Raw genomic sequence first — 18,792 nt, forward strand, 5'->3', positions numbered from 1 at the left:
TTCAAAAAATAATAATAATGTGTTGTTCTGTGCTTTTAGTATGCCTCTTGAATGTGTGTACGGCTTCAAGGATATTCAAGTAAAAGAATGACAAATGTAAACTGATTTATTTTGAACTCATTCCAACTGCACTGTGGTGAACAAACTAAATTCAATGAGGGTTATTAGCAGGGCGCGCAAGCTTGCCTACTTTTGCGCAATCAAATTTTTAAAGAGGGTTAGTCTCTGTTAAGTTTTCTCTTAGCAGGGTGCGTAAGCTTGTCTACTTTTGAGCAATCAAATTTTTATAAAGTGGCGGTTTCGTCTCTCAACATATGCACATGTTGTAGCCTCAAAACATGGCTGGGTTCGGCTACTTCCGGCGGTACGTTTTCGTCCACTTTCACTGCCCTTTCTGTTATCATTTCTGCACTTCAATTAAACACAACAAACAATTTCCCCTGAACTTTTCTTGGGTTCATATGGTTGACTAACGAAACTCGGGGCCCCTCGATTCCTCTTCTCATTCTAGTAGAAGGACGACGTTACCTTGCTGCAAAGGTATGCGGTCAACTTGCTTTCCAGGCTGAGGAGTCTGTTTGAAACAAGCACAAAAATAAGTGTAAGTCGGAAGTAAATGCCAAGTACTGTACGTTCTGTTAGTTCTTACTCGTTGGCAGCATCCAACAAACAGCGTCACGTAACCACCTGAAATATGTTTAAGTCATTTTATACAACTGGCACAAAAGCAAAGTCATGACACGGCAGGTGCGGTGCATCAATTGTTTACTATCCCATGCGTGTGAATGTGTGCAATAAGCAATGCAAAAGTTTGGAAATTGCGCCTCTCAAGCAAGCGCCAACGCACGCCCAAAAATTGTGGCGCTGCATTCGGACGGTTCGGACCAATCTAGGTAGGCCTACAGTAGCGATCGCGGCTGGCAAATGCGCCTGCAAATTCAAAAAAAATTTACCTCTTGGAAGTCCGTCGGGAAACACCAAGTCAGCAACGAACGGCTGTGTGGCGAGGTCAATGAATACCTTAACTGTCATATTTCTTGTGCGGTATTGTATTACATTTTGCGATATCCAACTACGAGCTCGGCGATGAACGCCACGAGCAGTGTCAGAAGAGAGATGCTGGCAGTTACGAACAAACCCACCAGAGGCGCTAATAGTCTCAACTCAACTTAACCGATGCACAAAGCTAAACCAGCGCCTCGCTAAACGCACTAAACCGCAACCGTTTAAATACATCTAATGTAGCGTTTCCGTGATGTGTGCTTGATATTCACAGTAATGTTACAGGTGTAAAAAAAAATTGCAAAACGAAACCGAAACTTTATTCAGCCGTGTCGACAGTCTCGTCCTTGAGCGCAAGCGCGTAAGCAGACGCCTCGGTAATATCGAAGACACAATTATAATTTTTGTGGTATTGGAAAGACAAATACCCCCGCTTCAGCTCTTATGCGATTAAAAAGTGTTCATTACACACCGCCCGGGCCCGTACCTAAACCCAAGTTATTCCCCGCAAGAAAATGTAATGACACAGATATAATCGACAGCCATTTTTACCTCTGACAAAGCTGAAAAAACAGGAATGATCTTTCCTTCAAAGCTATCAGGCACAAGATGCATAGGGAGGCCAAACAAATTCGTAAAGTTCAATGTTGTAGTGTATGCATCGCACAGAGCTGCATGCAGTTATTTGATGTCCATCCGTCTGTCCGCGTGCGTTTTATTTTAAATTATTTACCTTACAGGGCTTGCAGCGGATCTTTCGAATAAAAAAAATGTGTAGACTATCAATGTAGGCGAACAGCCCGAACGAACACACGAACGAACGAGCGAGCAAACGAGCTAGAGATATTTCTTGCACACGCCAACCACTGACCACCAACCAAGAAACACATCCGAAGGAGCCAAAGAAAGCTAGTCACAATAAAAAACATAACATTTTATATGAACTGCCTTTGTATAAATGTGTTCAACACGAATCAGTGATCTGCCTTTCTCACTAGGGCTATTTGTTTGATCACTAGGGTGAAAAAGAGACACACACAGACCTGTCTCAACTCACAATGCATAGTTTGCTTTGTAACTCAGCCCAGTTCATTGAAAAAAGCACTTGCTTTATTTTGCCCTTATGAATTGTTGTCACCTCATAAAGCTTTCATTAGGATCTTAATTACGATTAGGCCTGGGCATAGATAAAAGATATTCAAAAATTTTCCTCCATCGTCTTGAAGCGCAGAGTGCTTGCATGGCTTTTGTCTCAAAACACCTAAAGGCACTATCTTAGAAGAGAAACTATAGTTCCGTTAGTTCTTGTGCAAGTGAAGGAGTGACACCAGGGTACAAAGCTTGCCTTATTTGCCCATTTAATGTCAGTTGATCAAAGCATTAATAAATTAATCACAAGGTTAATCAATCAGTCATTGAGCGGTGACTAGCCTACGTGAGCCTGACAAGCAATAGGCGCAGCACATGGGCGAAGACAAAGTGTGACAGGACACGCTTACTCAAAGGGCTGGTTTTCAATTATAAGAACTTGTACATTCTCCCTCCCCACTTCATCTCTAAACGATGTGATCATGAGCTGAAAGTTCTTGAAATGCGCTGTCGTACTGATGTCTACTGTAATTCATTTTTTCCGCATGCTTCCGCACACTGGAATAGGCTTCCCAGGAGCATTAGTGAATGTAAAAAGTGTTCAGAGTTTCTGTCTTTATTGTCACGCAGTCTGTCGTAGTATATCATCCCGTTTTCTTTATATCATTTGGCTGGCATTGCACTTCATGCGATAGTGTACCCTTTCCATTTCTGTCTTGCAATTTAGTACCGCATTTTCACTGAAGGCCATTTTGCCGTCGAGATGACTCATCGATGTTACGTATTTTGTTACTTTTACCACCTGTGCTTAGCTGTTCCAAGTTTTTGTCACATGTTCATTTTTCTTCAATTTGTCCCCCCGTGCAATAATGCCCTTGTGGTGCTGCAGGTACTTGTATAAATAATAAAAAAAAATAATGTTGCCCTACATCATTTTAATCAAGAGAGGAGCACATAACAGCTATACAGCAGTTATGAAAGAAGCAGTGATAAAGGAAAGCTGTTATAAAAGCAGAGAGAAAAACATACAGCATGCCATATAGTTTTAAGAGAGCTTTTTTTTTTATTTCAACAAGGTGACAATGTGTTTTCAGATGGTTCTGCATCAGTCATCTGTGAGTGGTAGTGGATCAGCACAGCATCACCCGCCACATTTATTAAGCACTGTCCCTGTAAGGCAAAATAACATTTGTGTCACACACTACAAATAAAATAAGGGACAGCAGGACAGCCTTACAAAACAGCAACAGACAACAAAAATTGAAGAAGTTCAATGGCATTGACATTCTCTTTCTAAAGCTTATCTAAGAGGGCAGCTGACCTGATTCTTGTGTGGATTGTGCAGCAAGATACACTGAGTCATCTGAAAAGCCACAACAGCATTGCCTCCTAACGACGCCACGTGAGCTCTCACTATTGCCAAGATTTCAGTCATGAAGCCTTGCACGAAGCCATTCAGGCCACCTTCCTGTAAGCAAGAAAAGGAAATGGGCACTTGCACTGTCACTGGCTGTTCACGGTAACAACAGAAGTCCTCACTCTCACATCAATTACTGTCAATAAATTTGGTGAAATAAATTATATTATATAGTATGCCAACAAGAACACATGATAAAAAAAAAAGTCAGTGGGCCTCTTCGATTTTCGGAGTTCCAGAAGGTCTCTGGCAGCCAGATGGCAGCTAGGTAGTTCTGGTCCTGATAGGAAGTCATGCGGGCTGGGATCCTAAAACAACCTGAAGCTGCCTGAAGGTTGCAAAGTTGAACGCCAGGATAGCTGACTGCAGGGTAAACTTAAACACGCTGCCAGCATGGCAGAGGCTGGCGTGAACTTAGCGCATTCAGCCCATTTATATAGTTACGCTTGCTGAAGAGCTAAAGCAGTATTGTCAAGTGATGAAATTCGGAGATATGATCACTTTCACAAGATTTCACGTCACATGGTACAGGGTGTGCAATGGGCCAGCCTCGCACTTGGCACAGCACAGCAAGCGACTGCTGACGCATCTGATACCAAGACACGAAATCACATACAAGTGATTGTACCCCGAAAGTAATTGCTCGAGGATACCTCCTTGAGGCGATCGCGTTGCCTACCAGTGTTGGCAAGTTGATGTTGACTGACCATATTCAACAAGACATGAAAAAACACGATATCGGGTACGTCTTCTACACATAAATTTTCGTGCCGACCTGCTTGGGCATCAATTTCAGAAAGATGCTTTGGCTGATGATATTTCTCTCCTGCCCCTGTGCTGGAGGAAGTGGGGCTGCAGATGGTACATGAAAATTAATACACGTCGTCTGTGACCACCAAAAAGCTTCACATGAAAGTAGTCTGAGCACTAATTGAATGTATGTATGGTTACGTAGATTGACTGGCCCTTACTAAACCAGGGCTACTAAACTAGCCCGTGAACATCAACTTTAAAACATTGGAAAAAACACTGGCTAGCTGCAATCGCCTTTGCTAACTGCAGTAAAAGGAGATATCGCCGCATATACATGAGAGATGTTAAAATGAATACCACAAGAGAAATACAAACCCAAAAGGCACCACAACATGTGGGAACGAGCGTCTACAACCTGCACGGAACCCAACGCAGATAGAGCATGCACGTGTGTGAGCACGGTGGGCTGTCCACAAAAAGAAGCTTTGCGGAACACACACACATACACAAAAGGAAAAAACTTAAAATGTTCACTGCCTCTCATATTGCACTGCCTCACAAGGCAGAATGGTGCATCAGCACATTAGAAGATAACACTAAAAGTAATGAAAACCAAAGTTGACCATAGCCAGTTGGCTAAACAAGGTAGAAGTCCTCAAGTGGCCACTTTGCAATATGTCAAGTCCCCACAAAGATGGCGACGAGAGCTCATTGACTCTTTTTTGTAGTTTGCTAGCCAGAGAGTTGCCAAACTTCCCGAGTCCAAAATCATCCTGGTTCTGACAGCCCGCAGGTAGCCAGAACTGTCCACCACAGAACCCAACCCGTGCTTTGGAAGGCGCCATGGGTTGGGCAGAGTAATCCTAGAAAAACGAAGGTGCTCTGGCTGGCTTCAGAAATTAATTTACTGATTTCCAATATTTGACACTGACGATTGCAAAGTTCATGTATCCTTTAAAAGGATTTTTAAATTTAAACAAACTGGTGACATGTACAGAAACCAGAAGCCTAGGACAGTTAGAAACATAAAATAATACCCATAAGTAATTTAAAAACAGATTTCTGTATGATGCTCATTCATTCTATCACTTCTGCTTAGCGTAGCTCCTTCTACCGTGTAAGAACTATGAGACCTTATGAAGTCGAGCCCTTGCCAACCTCACCTTATTATTATTGCTGCACTATGCTATGCCACTATGCACCTTAGAAATGTAGTAAACACCACTCGTGAAATAACGCACATGGTCTACGGTCAGCTTTTTCGAACCACTCCAGTTATGTGACAAAGCCTGGTTCATTGGAAAAGCACTTGCCTTACACTGCCATGTAAATACAGTACACATTCCCTATTAATTGCAGTGCAGTTATTGCATTTGGCCACAAAGCAAGGCAAATTTGCACCTATAATCAGACTTCAACCACAATAATTGTTGCTTGCAAAACACAGTCATTGGTCAGCTGAAGGACAAGCAACTACTACACCTCTTTTATCATGACAAAAAGCTACACTGGACTGGTTAACCGAGATGACTGTTCTTTCTCCAGTAGCATGTCATGTTTGACAGCTTGAAAATAAAAATGCTATCTTCAACAACAAACACCATTTTTTTTTTCATTGCACAGAAATGAAAAAGTTATTCAAGGAAGGCTTAGAGAGTAAGCCTACACAGATTATGTTCTCTGACTGGATTAGCAGGATTTTTGGATTAAAGCAACTTTGTGGTTGTTATGTTTGAACAAGTACCACTAAGCTTAGCTAAAAGCTTTAAGGGTCTTTCAAGGTTTTAAAAACCTCTACAAACCCTTCAACACAGATCAGAGCACCACCAGTCAAGCTGAAGTGATACTTAACCACCAACAAAAGCAGCAAAGTGGAATTCTGAGTATCGCATGAAAGTGGACTTCATGAAATATGGCTTCATACCTCTCGTATGCTTGTACCTTCACGAATGAAAAAGAAGTCTAGGTTTCCCAAATACTTCTCAATCTTTCCCCCTGGCACATGGTCAAGAGATGTCAGGTCAACGCCATGCCTTCCACAGCACAGTTCCTATCAGGATGAGGTCATAAGTACAACAAGAAAGCAAAATTTAAGAAACCCAAATCAAATCACAGACTGTGATATAGTAGCATGACTTTTTTTATCTGTCAGGTAAGCGCTTATAGATAAGTCTATTTTCCTTGACCACAGGCTACATTATCTAGATTTTAGTAGTGTGGATTCATGAGTCACTTCATTCTGTGATAGAAAAGCCAAACATACAAGTATAAAAAAATAAGAACAAACTTAAAATGAGCACAGAAGTGTAATTAAAGCACACAATAGGAAAGAAAAAGGACTTGTGAGAGTCAATTTAATGCGGTTGTATTATTGTATTGTATTGTATTGTATTATTTAAGCTGTTGTATTATTTATCGAAGACATATATTGTTACTTGTACTAAATACAGTCAACGCCCGATTTTTCGAACTTCGTAGGGGCCGCGAGAACGTCCGAAAAATTGGGCAGCCCCCCCCCCCCCCCCCCCCCCCCCCCAAAAAAAATTATTTACTGCCTCCAAGGGCTCAAATCGCTACAGGCACGTACGAAACAGCTCTAAAGGCCTGCCAGTACACTTATTAGGCGTATAGGTGCTCGTACTGTGATAGGATACGGCGGGTGCACGCGTCTGTAATAAAGGGAAACATACCGTGTCCCATGACAATTACCCCTTTCCACTTTTGGTATGCTTCACCGCAATACTTTATCTATGCTTCACCGCGTAACAACGCTGTACTGAGGCGAAGCTGACTTTCCAATTAAGCAGGACGCCACGAACAGCTGCCACTTAATTTTTGCAAATTGATGTCATGAGAAATACGGCATTCTTAATACGATGCAATTTGGAATCGTCGGCTGTTATTTTTGAGGCGTCACACACTACGGCTTTGAAGCAAAGCAGATTAGGCCTAGCAGCACTATCGGCAACAAGCCAAGAGCGGTCGTGGCGGTGAGGTGCTTGCGTGACCATAACGAAATCTCTGTGTTAGCTGGCAGGGCATCATGGGCTACTCCACTGCAGGAAGCTTACTGCTGTACTCAGCAGACAACTTTCCTTGGCTATGAAGCGAAGCCTGCGGAACCAAAATGCACCTCTTGCACCACTGCCGGAAGTAGTCCCACAGTTTTGCTCGCAATTTCTTACGTAAAAAATAAAGAACAATATTTTTAAAATTTCTTACAGCACCTAATTTGAATCGATGTGTAACACTAGCCATACAGCTGCTGATATCTTTTGGGTTATTTTCATTTTGCTCTTTTGAGTTTCACACACTTGAGACTGTTGCATGTTTACACATTCCTCAAAGGCAAAATTGAGAAAATGTCTTCTGGTGAATGTTCGTCGCTTGCTATCCCATCTAATATGTAGTCCCATTTGACAGCTCGCCTGAGAGCCTGTTTCCAGTTTTTGTTACCAGCTTCAGTAACAAAAGAAAGTCAAAGCACACAAAACAAGCACTTGCAGAGTCTACGTGGAAACCAAGCAATCCCATCTGAAAATTACAACCGTCGGCATGTACAAACGAGTGAGCAAGATGACTGATCTGCCGCAAGATATTACGGCTGCTTCGGTGTTCCAATGCATTCTGTGTTGCTCGCTGTTCAGAACTCTGTACATATAGGATGTGTTTAAACATTGATTGGCCTCAGAAACTCATGCCGAGATAATTGTCTCTGCCTTCAAAAGTAAAGGAGTTATGCAAGGGTGGAAAAATCAAAAACAAAACCAAGCTCACCCAGACTAAATTACATATGAATACATGCGCAGAAACTCTGCCCCAGTAGCTTTCGCTTCATAACCAAGAAAAATTTTTCACAAGTAGCGTGTTCGTTCCTTAAGAATAAGTGTATTTTCGCACTTTTCATAAGTGACCGGAAAAAGTTGGGTGCAGTCCACTGCCCCACACACGTCACTGCAGCAAAGTATGTTGTACATGGCTCATGTAGACAATATTTGTTCAAAATTTTGTTCGTTGTAACCAATAGTCAGTTTAAACCGGAATTTGTTTCATTAACGCTATAGGCAAATTAAACTTGTAAGAATGGTCTGTTGTATCTGCAGGTATGCTGCATGTGGACTGTAAGCATACATCCCTTAACAAAAAAAAACACACACATTTGACAGCGTTCCATTACACCCACTCTCAAAAAAGCAAATCAGTTTCTCCATTGAGCTTGAACTGGAAGCATCTTTTTATTCCCTATAATTAAAACTGCATGCTTTAATGTATTCATAACATGACACCAACAAAAAACAAAAATGTTTTTTTCCTGCATCAATTAGTTGTAAGCAGTACGCCACTGAATATTACCTACCTGGTATCTCAAATTGGAAAGCCTTGGAATTCTGGCGTGCTTTTGACCTGTGGAAGTGAAAAATGTTCAACAATGATGTGACACGATGACATGAGGTCTAAGTAATATTGTGAGCAATGAATGAGATAGCATAGCAGATTTGCAAATTTCCAACATTAAAGAAAAATTAACATCTTTGTCATAAGCTAAACAGTTGCCAAGGTGTAAATGCACTAGCTGTGACTCCTGGCTTTGGATGAGACAGAGTGGGAACTACAGAGAAAGACCGGGTGATAAATCAGACAGCTACCCTGTAAGGAGAAAATGGGAACTACAGAGAAAGACTGGGTGATAAATCAGACAGTCAGCTACCCTGTAAGAAAATGGGAACTACAGAGAAAGACTGGGTGATAAATCAGACAGTTAGCTACCCTGTAAGGAGAAAAGGGGAACTACAGAGAAAGACTTGGTGATAAATCAGAGTTAGCTACCCTGTAAGGAGAAAATGGGAACTACAGAGAAAGACTGGGTGATAAATCAGACAGTTAGCTACCCTGTAAGGAGAAAATGAGAACTACAGAGAAAGACTGGGTGATAAATCAGACAGCTACCCTGTAAGGAGAAAATGGGAACTACAGAGAAAGACTGGGTGATAAATCAGACAGTTAGCTACCCTGTAAGGAGAAAAGGGGAACTACAGAGAAAGACTTGGTGATAAATCTGAGTTAGCTACTCTGTTAGGAGAAAAGGGGGACTACAGAGAAAGACTGGGTGATGAATCAGACAGTCAGCTACCCTGTAAGAAGAAAATGAGAACTACAGAGAAAGACTGGGTGATAAATCAGACAGCTACCCTGTAAGGAGAAAATGGGAACTACAGAGAAAGACTGGGTGATAAATCAGACACTTAGCTACCCTGTAAGGAGAAAATGGGAACTACAGAGAAAGACTTGGTGATAAATCAGACAGTTAGCTACCCTGTAAGGAGAAAAGGGGATAGAAAAAAAATAGGCAAGAGCACACAGATAGCCAGTGAACATGCTGCTTAAAAGGGGTGCTTACGTACTTTTCATTTTTTGCATTAATGTCCTGGATCTCGAAACCAGAGGAAAAGCTCTGGCAAGCCTCAGAGTGCCCTAAATAATTCTGCAAACTACTTTCGGTTTCATTTCCTAAGAGATGCATCTGTCGCAACTTCATGATGCAGAAAGTGGTAATGTAAAAGCAGGACATTGTGACGTTTTTGCACTCACTCCAGCCTGCTTGATAACCTGCTATGCTGCTGCATCAGGCCATGCAATGAGTAGCAGCATAGCAGACCATCGAGCGAGACTGAGCAAGTACCAGAATGTCACAATGTTCTGCTCTTACGTGACCATTTTCTGTATCAAACCATCACGACGCATGCATCTCCTACGAAACAAAGTTGAAACTGGTTTGCATAATTATTTAGGGCTCTCTGAGGCTTTCCAAAGCTTTTCCTTGGATTTCGAGGTCCAGGACCTTCATTTAATGCAAAAAATGAAAAGTAGGAAATGTCATGTCAATACTATATTAATAAGCAAGCGACCTGGACGACAGTTAAACTAGAAATCTATCTACCATTCTCCATGGTGTTCCAAAGTAGTGCCAACAAAATACGAAAATTTAGCTTATCTTACATTCTGTATTACTTCTGAGCCAAATCACAACTGTTACACTTCCTATCCGGAGTTCCTGCACTAGTTCTGCGGTTCCTACCATTTGGAACGACAGTTCACAATGGCATGAAAATGACCTTGGCTAGGCTGAAAATGAAAAGAAAATATTGAAATACTCACTAAGAGATGGCACCTGGTCTGTGTGTTTCTCCTCATCCATTCTAAATATGAGTTCCTGCTCTGCTTCCATGGAGACTGCATGTATAGAGAAAACACCTCCAGTCAGCTACCATCATTACGTGCACGAGGCAAAGTCTTTATGCTAATAAAAATAGTTATTTCATACCCACATCACATAGGCGTAGTTAATAGCACCGGAGCCCAAGGCTTAAAGTTGCATAGTAGCAGTAGCAGTAATAAACTTTATTGATCAAAATAGCAGACATTATCTTCGTCCTAAGCTGCTGGCATCCTCAGTTCAGGGCGCCATGGGCCTAGCCGTCCACTGCACGCTGTCCACCGGGCTAGCGCCAATACTTCTGGAGCCAATACTTTTGCCAATATTTTTCCCAATACAGTTGAGGCATGCAGAAAGCTGTGAATCTCATTTCATCTACCTTTTCCTTGTCACACATAGCATACCAGCGCTTCATACACCAGACTCTGGTGCTTTACAGAGCACGTACTAAGTGTCAAGTCTCATCGCATCGGCCTTTTCCCGGTAGCGTATTATAGCGTTGCAATGCTTTGTAACTCATGACTAATACTCCAAGAAGCACACACAAAGTGGCGTGTCTAATTGCCTCATGCCATGTGCATCGAGCTGCATAAAAGGCTTCCACTATTTTCCTTCACCTTTATATAAAAACTGTGGTGCCGTGGTTAGTGCTCCTGCCTCACAACCAGGAAGTCATGAGGTTGCATCCCACTCGAAGGAAAGTTTTCTGCTCAGTGGCATTTTTTGATGACAAACAATCACCTTAAGTAGGGACTGCATTACTAATCATATATGTGGACACCCCCATTTTTTTAAATGCTGCAAGTGGAAAGCTGCAGGCAGAAAACAGAAGCTGTTGGCAGACACAAGCAGACAGAGATGGGGAACACACCTGACACAGGCTTGGGTTTGGTGATCGTCTGAGCTTCCACAGTATGGTCATCCAAGCTGACAGCAGTCCCCACAACAGCCACCTGATGGACGCACATACCAAAAGCAGACAATTTTGTGAGTGACGCCAACAACTGTGACACACAAGGGAGAAGTGGCACACACACAGGGCTCCAAGCAATAAATAGGCACACGTGAATTCATGACCAAAGAAAACTGCAGCACAGTCTTGTGATAGCCTGTGGCATTACTGCCAAGGTTACGCAGATGCAGAACGTGAAGTTGGCAGCAATGGCAGCAGGAAGCACACCTCTCTGTCATCTTAGAGCAAGATGCACAAGTTGCACTAGTCAGTTCCACCGTACCAGCATTCGACACCAGGGTAAAGTTAGTGTAGCCACTGACAGTCCCCAATTTCACAAACACATCTCTACTCAGCCCTCCTTCTCAACTCCACCAACTGTACAACAGCCCAACTGATGCAGAGACTTCTTAACAATGCTCCTTGGAAATTTGAGTGACACGGCGTTTCATTAGAAACATGTCTCCAATGCACAACCTTCAAATAAATGCTGGGAGCACCCAGTTACAATATTGTAGCTCAGATTTCCACAAGGAGCATTACAAAACTGAGGATAGGACGTCATTTAAAGGGAAGCAATTGGGTTATTATCCCAAATTTTGAATGTGTGGTACATTATCAACATGTAGCATCCCTGGTACTTTTTATCCAGCAACATTTCTTTAATACAACATTTTGTTTTATTAAGCACTGCATAACATTACAGTATGCTTACGTTTGTAACCACTATCCCTATGCCCACCCTCCTTACAAAATTTCTCCAACTCATGAGCTAGTGAAGCATGTAACCACAGAGCAGATGATTATGTGCTTTCCACTCATTTCCATGTATACGCTCTGCTTAGCAAAAATTTATAGAGGTCAACAACTTCCATTTCATTCACGATCTAACAGAACAAGCAGTACGCTACTGTGGAAAGTTGTTTTCATTTTTTTTTTTTTCGGCACTCGCATAACTGAGCATGAAGGCCACTGACCACCAAGAACACAGGCAGCCGCACTGTAATTATCACTGAACTCACATTTCTTAGTGTAAGCAATGAAGTAGAAAAGTGCAACTCCCACACCTTGATCTAGGCCAACACAGCCCACTAACAGTACTGCCTGTTCTCGCTAGGCACACACATAATCCAAGCAATAATCACAAGATGGCACTGCAGGGCACTGCTAGACAAAAGTAGCAACAACTGGTGGCAGTCCCTCCTGGTTTGTGCCAAGAGAAAATACATTTATTTGTGCATGCCCTATGAGTTATGTTACATTATGCAGCTGTGTGACATTAGGTGGCCAATTCGAGAGTTTTGAATATTTTTTAAAATAATTTGCTCCTTTCCCTTTAGATGAACAAACGGAGAAGAACCCAGCTACTGCGAACACTATTATCGCCATATCAAAGCCATACCATATTAAAGGCCATGTCTCGGTTACGTGGTATTTTTGCGCGTTCAACAAGTCACTATATCATACTTGTGCGTAGGAGAAGCTCACAAAGCTTACAAAGCATGTCACTGACATCTCCTCACAGATTGGAGAATGATGCATGCAAGGTGCATGTCGTCTACTAGCTCCTCTTGGCCCAAACCAGGGGCATGCTGAAATGACCTGTGTACTCGCATAGCTCAGCAGCAAGATCAAAGCCTTTCGCTACTTTTTCACGATCCAGGGGCTTTACTGCCAGCTATGCATTCAATATGTTCACATCAAGGCCATGTGCCACTCTAATCCACTTAGCTTTTTTGTTACTGGGCCTATGGAAATTAATCAATTTGATCGACAGTTTTTCTACTTGTTAAACATTATCGTTGGATTTTTGCTACTAGCAATGCTATTGCACCATCTGAAATAACGACTGAACTTTAACTATGTTACATTTGACTATATTTGGCAGACTGGGGAGTGAGGAAAAATAAAACTTTGAGTGGAGTTATCATTGAATCTTCAAAGCTCCTAACACTTCCTCAATAAAACAACACAAAATATGTCGTTTGGTCGACTGAGCAACCTAATTTTTAAATGACAGCGCCAGTGAAGACACAGATGCTTCTGTCGGGCCGTATAATTTTCCAGTACAATGTCTATGCAGTTTTAACGATGTCTGAAACAATGGTAAATGTTCATGAGTGGGTGCTATTGTGATAATTAGGTTCAACCAATATGAAGTGCAATTTTATTGTACCTCTCAGGGTTTGCTTTTATCTATCAACATTTCGACGTCAGATGTACAAATTATTACGAGATATCTTTCCTATCATGTGGAGTTTTCACGCACACAAGAGCACGCAGTTGATTTCAGACCGACCTTCGACCGAAGCTTGACTAGCAGTCTAATCTCTTACATTTTGAACACCGCTTGTACAAGTGCCCTTATTAATTACTGTAAAATACTGCACAACACTCGATGGGCAAAAAAAATGAGTTCCTGTATAGTACTGTGCAGTACTATACAGGAACTGAACAAAGCGAGTAGGTTCTCCAGCACCAGTTGAATGCACGCTAGACCAGCTTGCTTGCACAGATAAGCTAATCAAATGCAAAAATCACGTATGAAGACACTTCTGCATGCTCCCTGACCTAACAACCATTGCTTCGAGAGCCTAAAGAATGCAGTAAATAATGAACCAGGTGCCTGCTGCAATGAGTAAAAACAAATGTTTCCTTCACAATAGAAACATTTCCAATTTCACATTTGCAAAGCCACTGCTTTCCTGCATAACATGGGCGTCACTACGGCTAGTTTTGATGCCAATAAATCTGCATAATAACTTTTTTTTCTTTTTTTTTTTCGTGGTCGGAATTACAAGTCGTGAACTAAGAGCCAGACGCATATACAGCATTATTCACATTTTTTCTACTCTCAGTATTTGTACTAAAAATGGCAAATCATTACTTTCCTTCATGTTTCTTGAGATGCTTCTTTGGGGTTTCACATAAAAATTGTCAAAACTGTCTGAACAACTATTACTGCTTTACATCCATTCAAGGCCATTAGGCTACACTTTTATGTATCACGGTAAACATTGCGACTGCTACGTCTTAAAATAAAACATTAGAACATAAAAGCACTGCAAATAAGCATATTTCTAGCAATAGGGAAAGAGGTAAAGCTCTGCACTTCTAAGTAATCACCCTGTGCAATGCAATAGTGTGTGCAATATGTGCTACAATGCAATATGTGCCAAACAACAGGTTAGACATGCAGAAAATGCCATGTGCGAAATACTAATGGCTAATCTCACCTGCAGTTCATCTTGGTCAGGAAGCTCAATATGAAAGCTCAAGCTTGCCAAGCAACATGGAACCAATTTGCGAAGCTTTACAAAAAGACTCTGAAATGAAAAGAGAAAGTTAAACACTATGCTACCATGAGACATGAATAACGAAGTACCGATCAAAATAAATTACACTAACTTCTCAAGCTTCTTCCTAAGCTTCATCAATTACAGGCTAGCCAAGTATAGTGCTTATGTTACAGGACACTGTACAAGCAGAAAGCTAGAAAACACTAACTACACAAGAAGGGAAGAAACATTGCAGCTTAAGATAGGTGCGATATTATTATCAGACAGAAGTCAATAAGTTTAGGTTAGTTTTGATTCTAGCATAACACATTTCACAAGAATAGGAGACAAACAAATATTAGCAACATAAGATAACTACAATCATCGCAAGAGAATTGAGTTAGCCTTGGTAGGTATGACCCAAGGAAGAACAGTGTCACAGTTATGTTGCTATCAGAGAAGTGCAGTTCTAATTTGTCTAATGTTATACAAATATAGTTTAGCTTGTTCTTACTCTCAATAAAAGACGGCCTAAGCAGGTATTCTGATAGCAAAAACAGGTTGGGCTTTCCATAAAACCAATTAATATTACTGTTCATTAATTGTACATGTGCACGGCAATGAAGTAAAAATTCCTTCATACTAGAGCATTAGCACTCTGCAAGTTATAAAATCAACTAGTGCACAGCATAATATGCCAATGGTATTCGTTAAATTTTGGCTTTCATTGTTGGCACACTACACAAAATAACATGGTAAAATCCTTGTTTGCACACAGCATACTTACTTGAATAATATGGTCAAAGTGTTGGGACAATATTCGACTTGGATGAACACCAGGAAACAGCTTGGCTCGGTATGTTTGCATAAACAGCTACACACAAATGAAAGAAGAAAAATTATAAGTTATGTCACAGCTTGGTGCAAGAGGAGCATCATGCACTGACCTGTCACCAAAAATTACAGTCTCAATACTGGGGAACAGATAAAGATGCTTCTTAGGCAAAGTAAATGTTTAGAAATGCAATAAAAATGCTATTTAGACTACACAGAAACTTAAGTATGAAGTGAGTGGATGCAAGAAGGTGCCTAAGTCTAAGATGTGTTCAACTTCAATGTATTTAGCCTTCAGCAGTGTAAATATTACAGTTGTACAAGTTTTGCTAAATATATCACATCAAGGTGCTGCAAAAGCAACTTCAAATAGAATGCTGGTCAAACCGACATTCTGGAGCCTGGTATAGCCGACAATCTAATATGCATGGTTATTTCAATTTTACAGACTCAATTGCACTCATCTGAAAAGCAGCCTAGGCTCGCCTTATATCTCAAAGGTACACCAATATTAAGTCTAGCTAGAGTGATAGATGCCAGCTGCGGAAAATCTCAGCACTTGTTCTGCACCAACAGATAACCTAGGTGCTGAAAAAAAAGCACGTCTCCCTTTGAAGACAGCTGATCTCCCCAAAAAAACAGATCACAATACGTCACCTGCACTTATGACACTCTGCACAAATCCCACACACCAGCAATCTTGGAGATCATGCCCTGCCACGTGCAAGTGCCCTCAAATAGTAAGAGGGCCACACAGAGAGGGCGCCACACTCTCACAAATGCTGCCAACAAAGTATTGTAAAAAATTTGCCTGAGTGAACTATTATGCAGTAAAATCCAACCAAATTGGCCGAAGTGCTTCCTTTTCCATGGCCAAATGTATGCGGTTATAAATATACAACTGTCTACCAATTAAATGAAATGGTAATCAGGCTCTTATTAAATATTTTTCACAGAGGCTGTACCAATTCTGGTCTACATTTACACAATTACATTGGCTGCGAAAGCCCTGTTCTCAGGAATAATGACACTTGAGACATTTTCAGGGCACCATTCTGCTGTTCAGCTCAATTTAATGTTTGCCTTTGATTTTCTTTTAACCCTTTAAGGACGAGAGATATAAGTACCCAGAAAATATGTTTATTTTCTTTCTAAATGTGAAAAACAAATAAAGAATAATTATAATCAACAAAAAGAAAAATTTTTCGAAGAAATTTTTTCAGCAGTAGGGGGAAAACCCAAGCCAGAAACTGGAAGTGGGCTTCACTCAAGCCACCTAACGCTTCGATTTAATTTGTATCGACAGCTCTCATCATATGCGAACCATAGCTGGACGTTTCATTTGCTTCACATCACATGTGTGACACCAGTGCAGCTAGAAATCTTGCATCAGCCTGCCTCCTCTGACCTTGCAGACAGAGAGTCACGTGCCAAACTTCTTCCTCATACAGTGTTCCTGCTCCAAATCAACAAATGATGCTTGTTGCCTGTCATTCAGTGTTGGCCAAAAACATTTAGCCAGAGACTTTGTACTCAATACTGAAACGTGACAAGAAAAACATTTTTTTTTCTGGTTTACTGTCTGTAGGCAACACTCGTCAAAAAAGGGTTAAGGGAGCAGCATTCACAAGCAAGTAAGCCTATTAGTATTGCAAATTGGGCAAGTTGGTACTAATCCATCTTTTACAGCCCCACTTTTTACATAGACTTCGGCCTTATGCGAATGCGAAGTGGCCTTTTTGGAAGGTTGACACATGGCACTACTAAAGGAATTTTTTATTTAAAGTTGCGCAGTCCGATTAAAACTCTCAGCATCTTATATATGATTAGCTGTGTATGCGTAGGCATGGGTTGCAAGGAAGTGAAGTTGTGAGATATATAAATTGTTTACATGTATTAAATTCAGTTGATAGCATATGTCCAGTGTTCTTTCATGCGTCCAAGACAAAAGTGGTACTGCAGATGATGGACAGGCAAGCCCTAACAAAGCATGGTCCTTAGGCGAAAATGAGCCGGCTTGTGCCATTCCTTCAGCTCCACGTATAACTCAAGCATAACTAAATGTACAGGAAGAGAGACAATGGCTGTTTACTGCTGTCATGGAAAGATGCAGATACATAGCAGGAGGCCCACCTTAATGACAAAAGGCTAACAGGCATGTAGGAATGCTCACTTGTAGGTTGCAGCTAAAGCCATCCATGCCAGGCACAACCTCCGTGTTGCACATAGCAAATCCTTCAGGCATGTGCGGCTCTCTCAGAATACTGATAGCGTCCTCAGCATCATCCAGCTGCACATGTGTAAGAGGCAAGAGAATGTTCTAGAAGTTGGCAACTAGCGAGATTAACATACTAGGGAGTTGCCAAACTGAACACATCGGCTAAGCAGGATGCTAAGACAAGAGTACAGCAAAAATTAGAGTGACTAAAATGAGAGGAAACATACAATTCTTATTGTGCTGCAAAACAGGTGTAAGGACAGGCTAAATCAAGGCATTAATAACTACTGATTCGCGGATTAGCATAACCTTATAGTGCTCCACCGGTATGTTCCTACTACAACACTGTTCTGCTAGTCAGATATGTCTAAGGTTTCTAAAAATAGCAAGAGAAAATAAAAATATGTGACTCAGTGTCCACTGAAACAGTGATGGTAAGATTAACCCTTTCAGGTGCCAATTGATTATGTTGATTGAAAACTTACCTTTACTGCATTTATTGCACCTTCAGAATCATAAAAAGCATACAACAGCAGAATAGATTAAGAATTTTTAATTTTTTTAGCACATTTTGTCAAGCTTACAGAATGTGGACTCCATGCAAAAGCTCACTACAGGAACTTTATATATGAGAACATGAACAATTTCATGTCTAGCAGGCTCGAAAAGCACCAATCCAGGCACTTGAAAATTATGCTTGTTGCAACACACTGTGAAAAACAATGAAAGAAGTGAAGCCATTACATACAACAACATGCACCAAACAAGAACATGCAGCTAACTTCCCACTCGTTTTACTAGAACATTTTGCAGACTTTATTAAAACGAGCAGCACAATTCTAATCAGAAGAGTTTCAAGATGTATGCAACACATTTTAAATATCATTATTTTGAAGAAATAGTTTGCTGTAGATGCACTAACTTGACATACACAATTGTGTACATAGCACGTGAAAGGGTTAAGCATGGAAAGCTTAGGCATGAACAACAGCCCTCAAACACTAACTGCAATTGCAATAGCTTCGCATAATGTGT

At 41.1% G+C, this 18,792-nt stretch overlaps 2 protein-coding genes across 3 annotated transcripts in view; both read right to left on the reverse strand.

Annotated features, from left to right (window-relative positions):
- LOC126536888 (uncharacterized) overlaps positions 1-1,132 on the reverse strand; it is a 47,406-nt gene extending 46,274 nt beyond the window's left edge. The window contains exons 1-3 of one of the 2 annotated variants that reach the window (XM_055073574.1): positions 954-1,132; positions 650-687; positions 529-574 (exon numbers count right to left, since the gene is read on the reverse strand). In XM_055073574.1, coding sequence (XP_054929549.1) covers positions 529-574; positions 650-687; positions 954-1,032 — 163 coding nt within the window. In that variant the 5' untranslated portion in view covers positions 1,033-1,132. The remainder of the gene's footprint in view (positions 1-528; positions 575-649; positions 688-953) is intronic. The other variant, XM_050183930.3, reaches the window with a different exon arrangement.
- A 1,999-nt stretch (positions 1,133-3,131) lies between these two features.
- LOC126536868 (C2 domain-containing protein 5) overlaps positions 3,132-18,792 on the reverse strand; it is a 68,726-nt gene continuing 53,065 nt past the window's right edge. Inside the window, exons 23-31 of the mRNA XM_050183893.3 lie at positions 17,713-17,829; positions 15,493-15,579; positions 14,664-14,753; positions 11,347-11,428; positions 10,418-10,492; positions 8,619-8,665; positions 6,186-6,311; positions 3,413-3,559; positions 3,132-3,261 (exon numbers count right to left, since the gene is read on the reverse strand). Coding sequence (XP_050039850.1) covers positions 3,160-3,261; positions 3,413-3,559; positions 6,186-6,311; positions 8,619-8,665; positions 10,418-10,492; positions 11,347-11,428; positions 14,664-14,753; positions 15,493-15,579; positions 17,713-17,829 — 873 coding nt within the window. The 3' untranslated portion in view covers positions 3,132-3,159. The remainder of the gene's footprint in view (positions 3,262-3,412; positions 3,560-6,185; positions 6,312-8,618; positions 8,666-10,417; positions 10,493-11,346; positions 11,429-14,663; positions 14,754-15,492; positions 15,580-17,712; positions 17,830-18,792) is intronic.

Source organism: Dermacentor andersoni, chromosome 4 (genome assembly GCF_023375885.2).
Source record: "Dermacentor andersoni chromosome 4, qqDerAnde1_hic_scaffold, whole genome shotgun sequence".
Lineage (NCBI taxonomy): Eukaryota > Metazoa > Arthropoda > Arachnida > Ixodida > Ixodidae > Dermacentor > Dermacentor andersoni.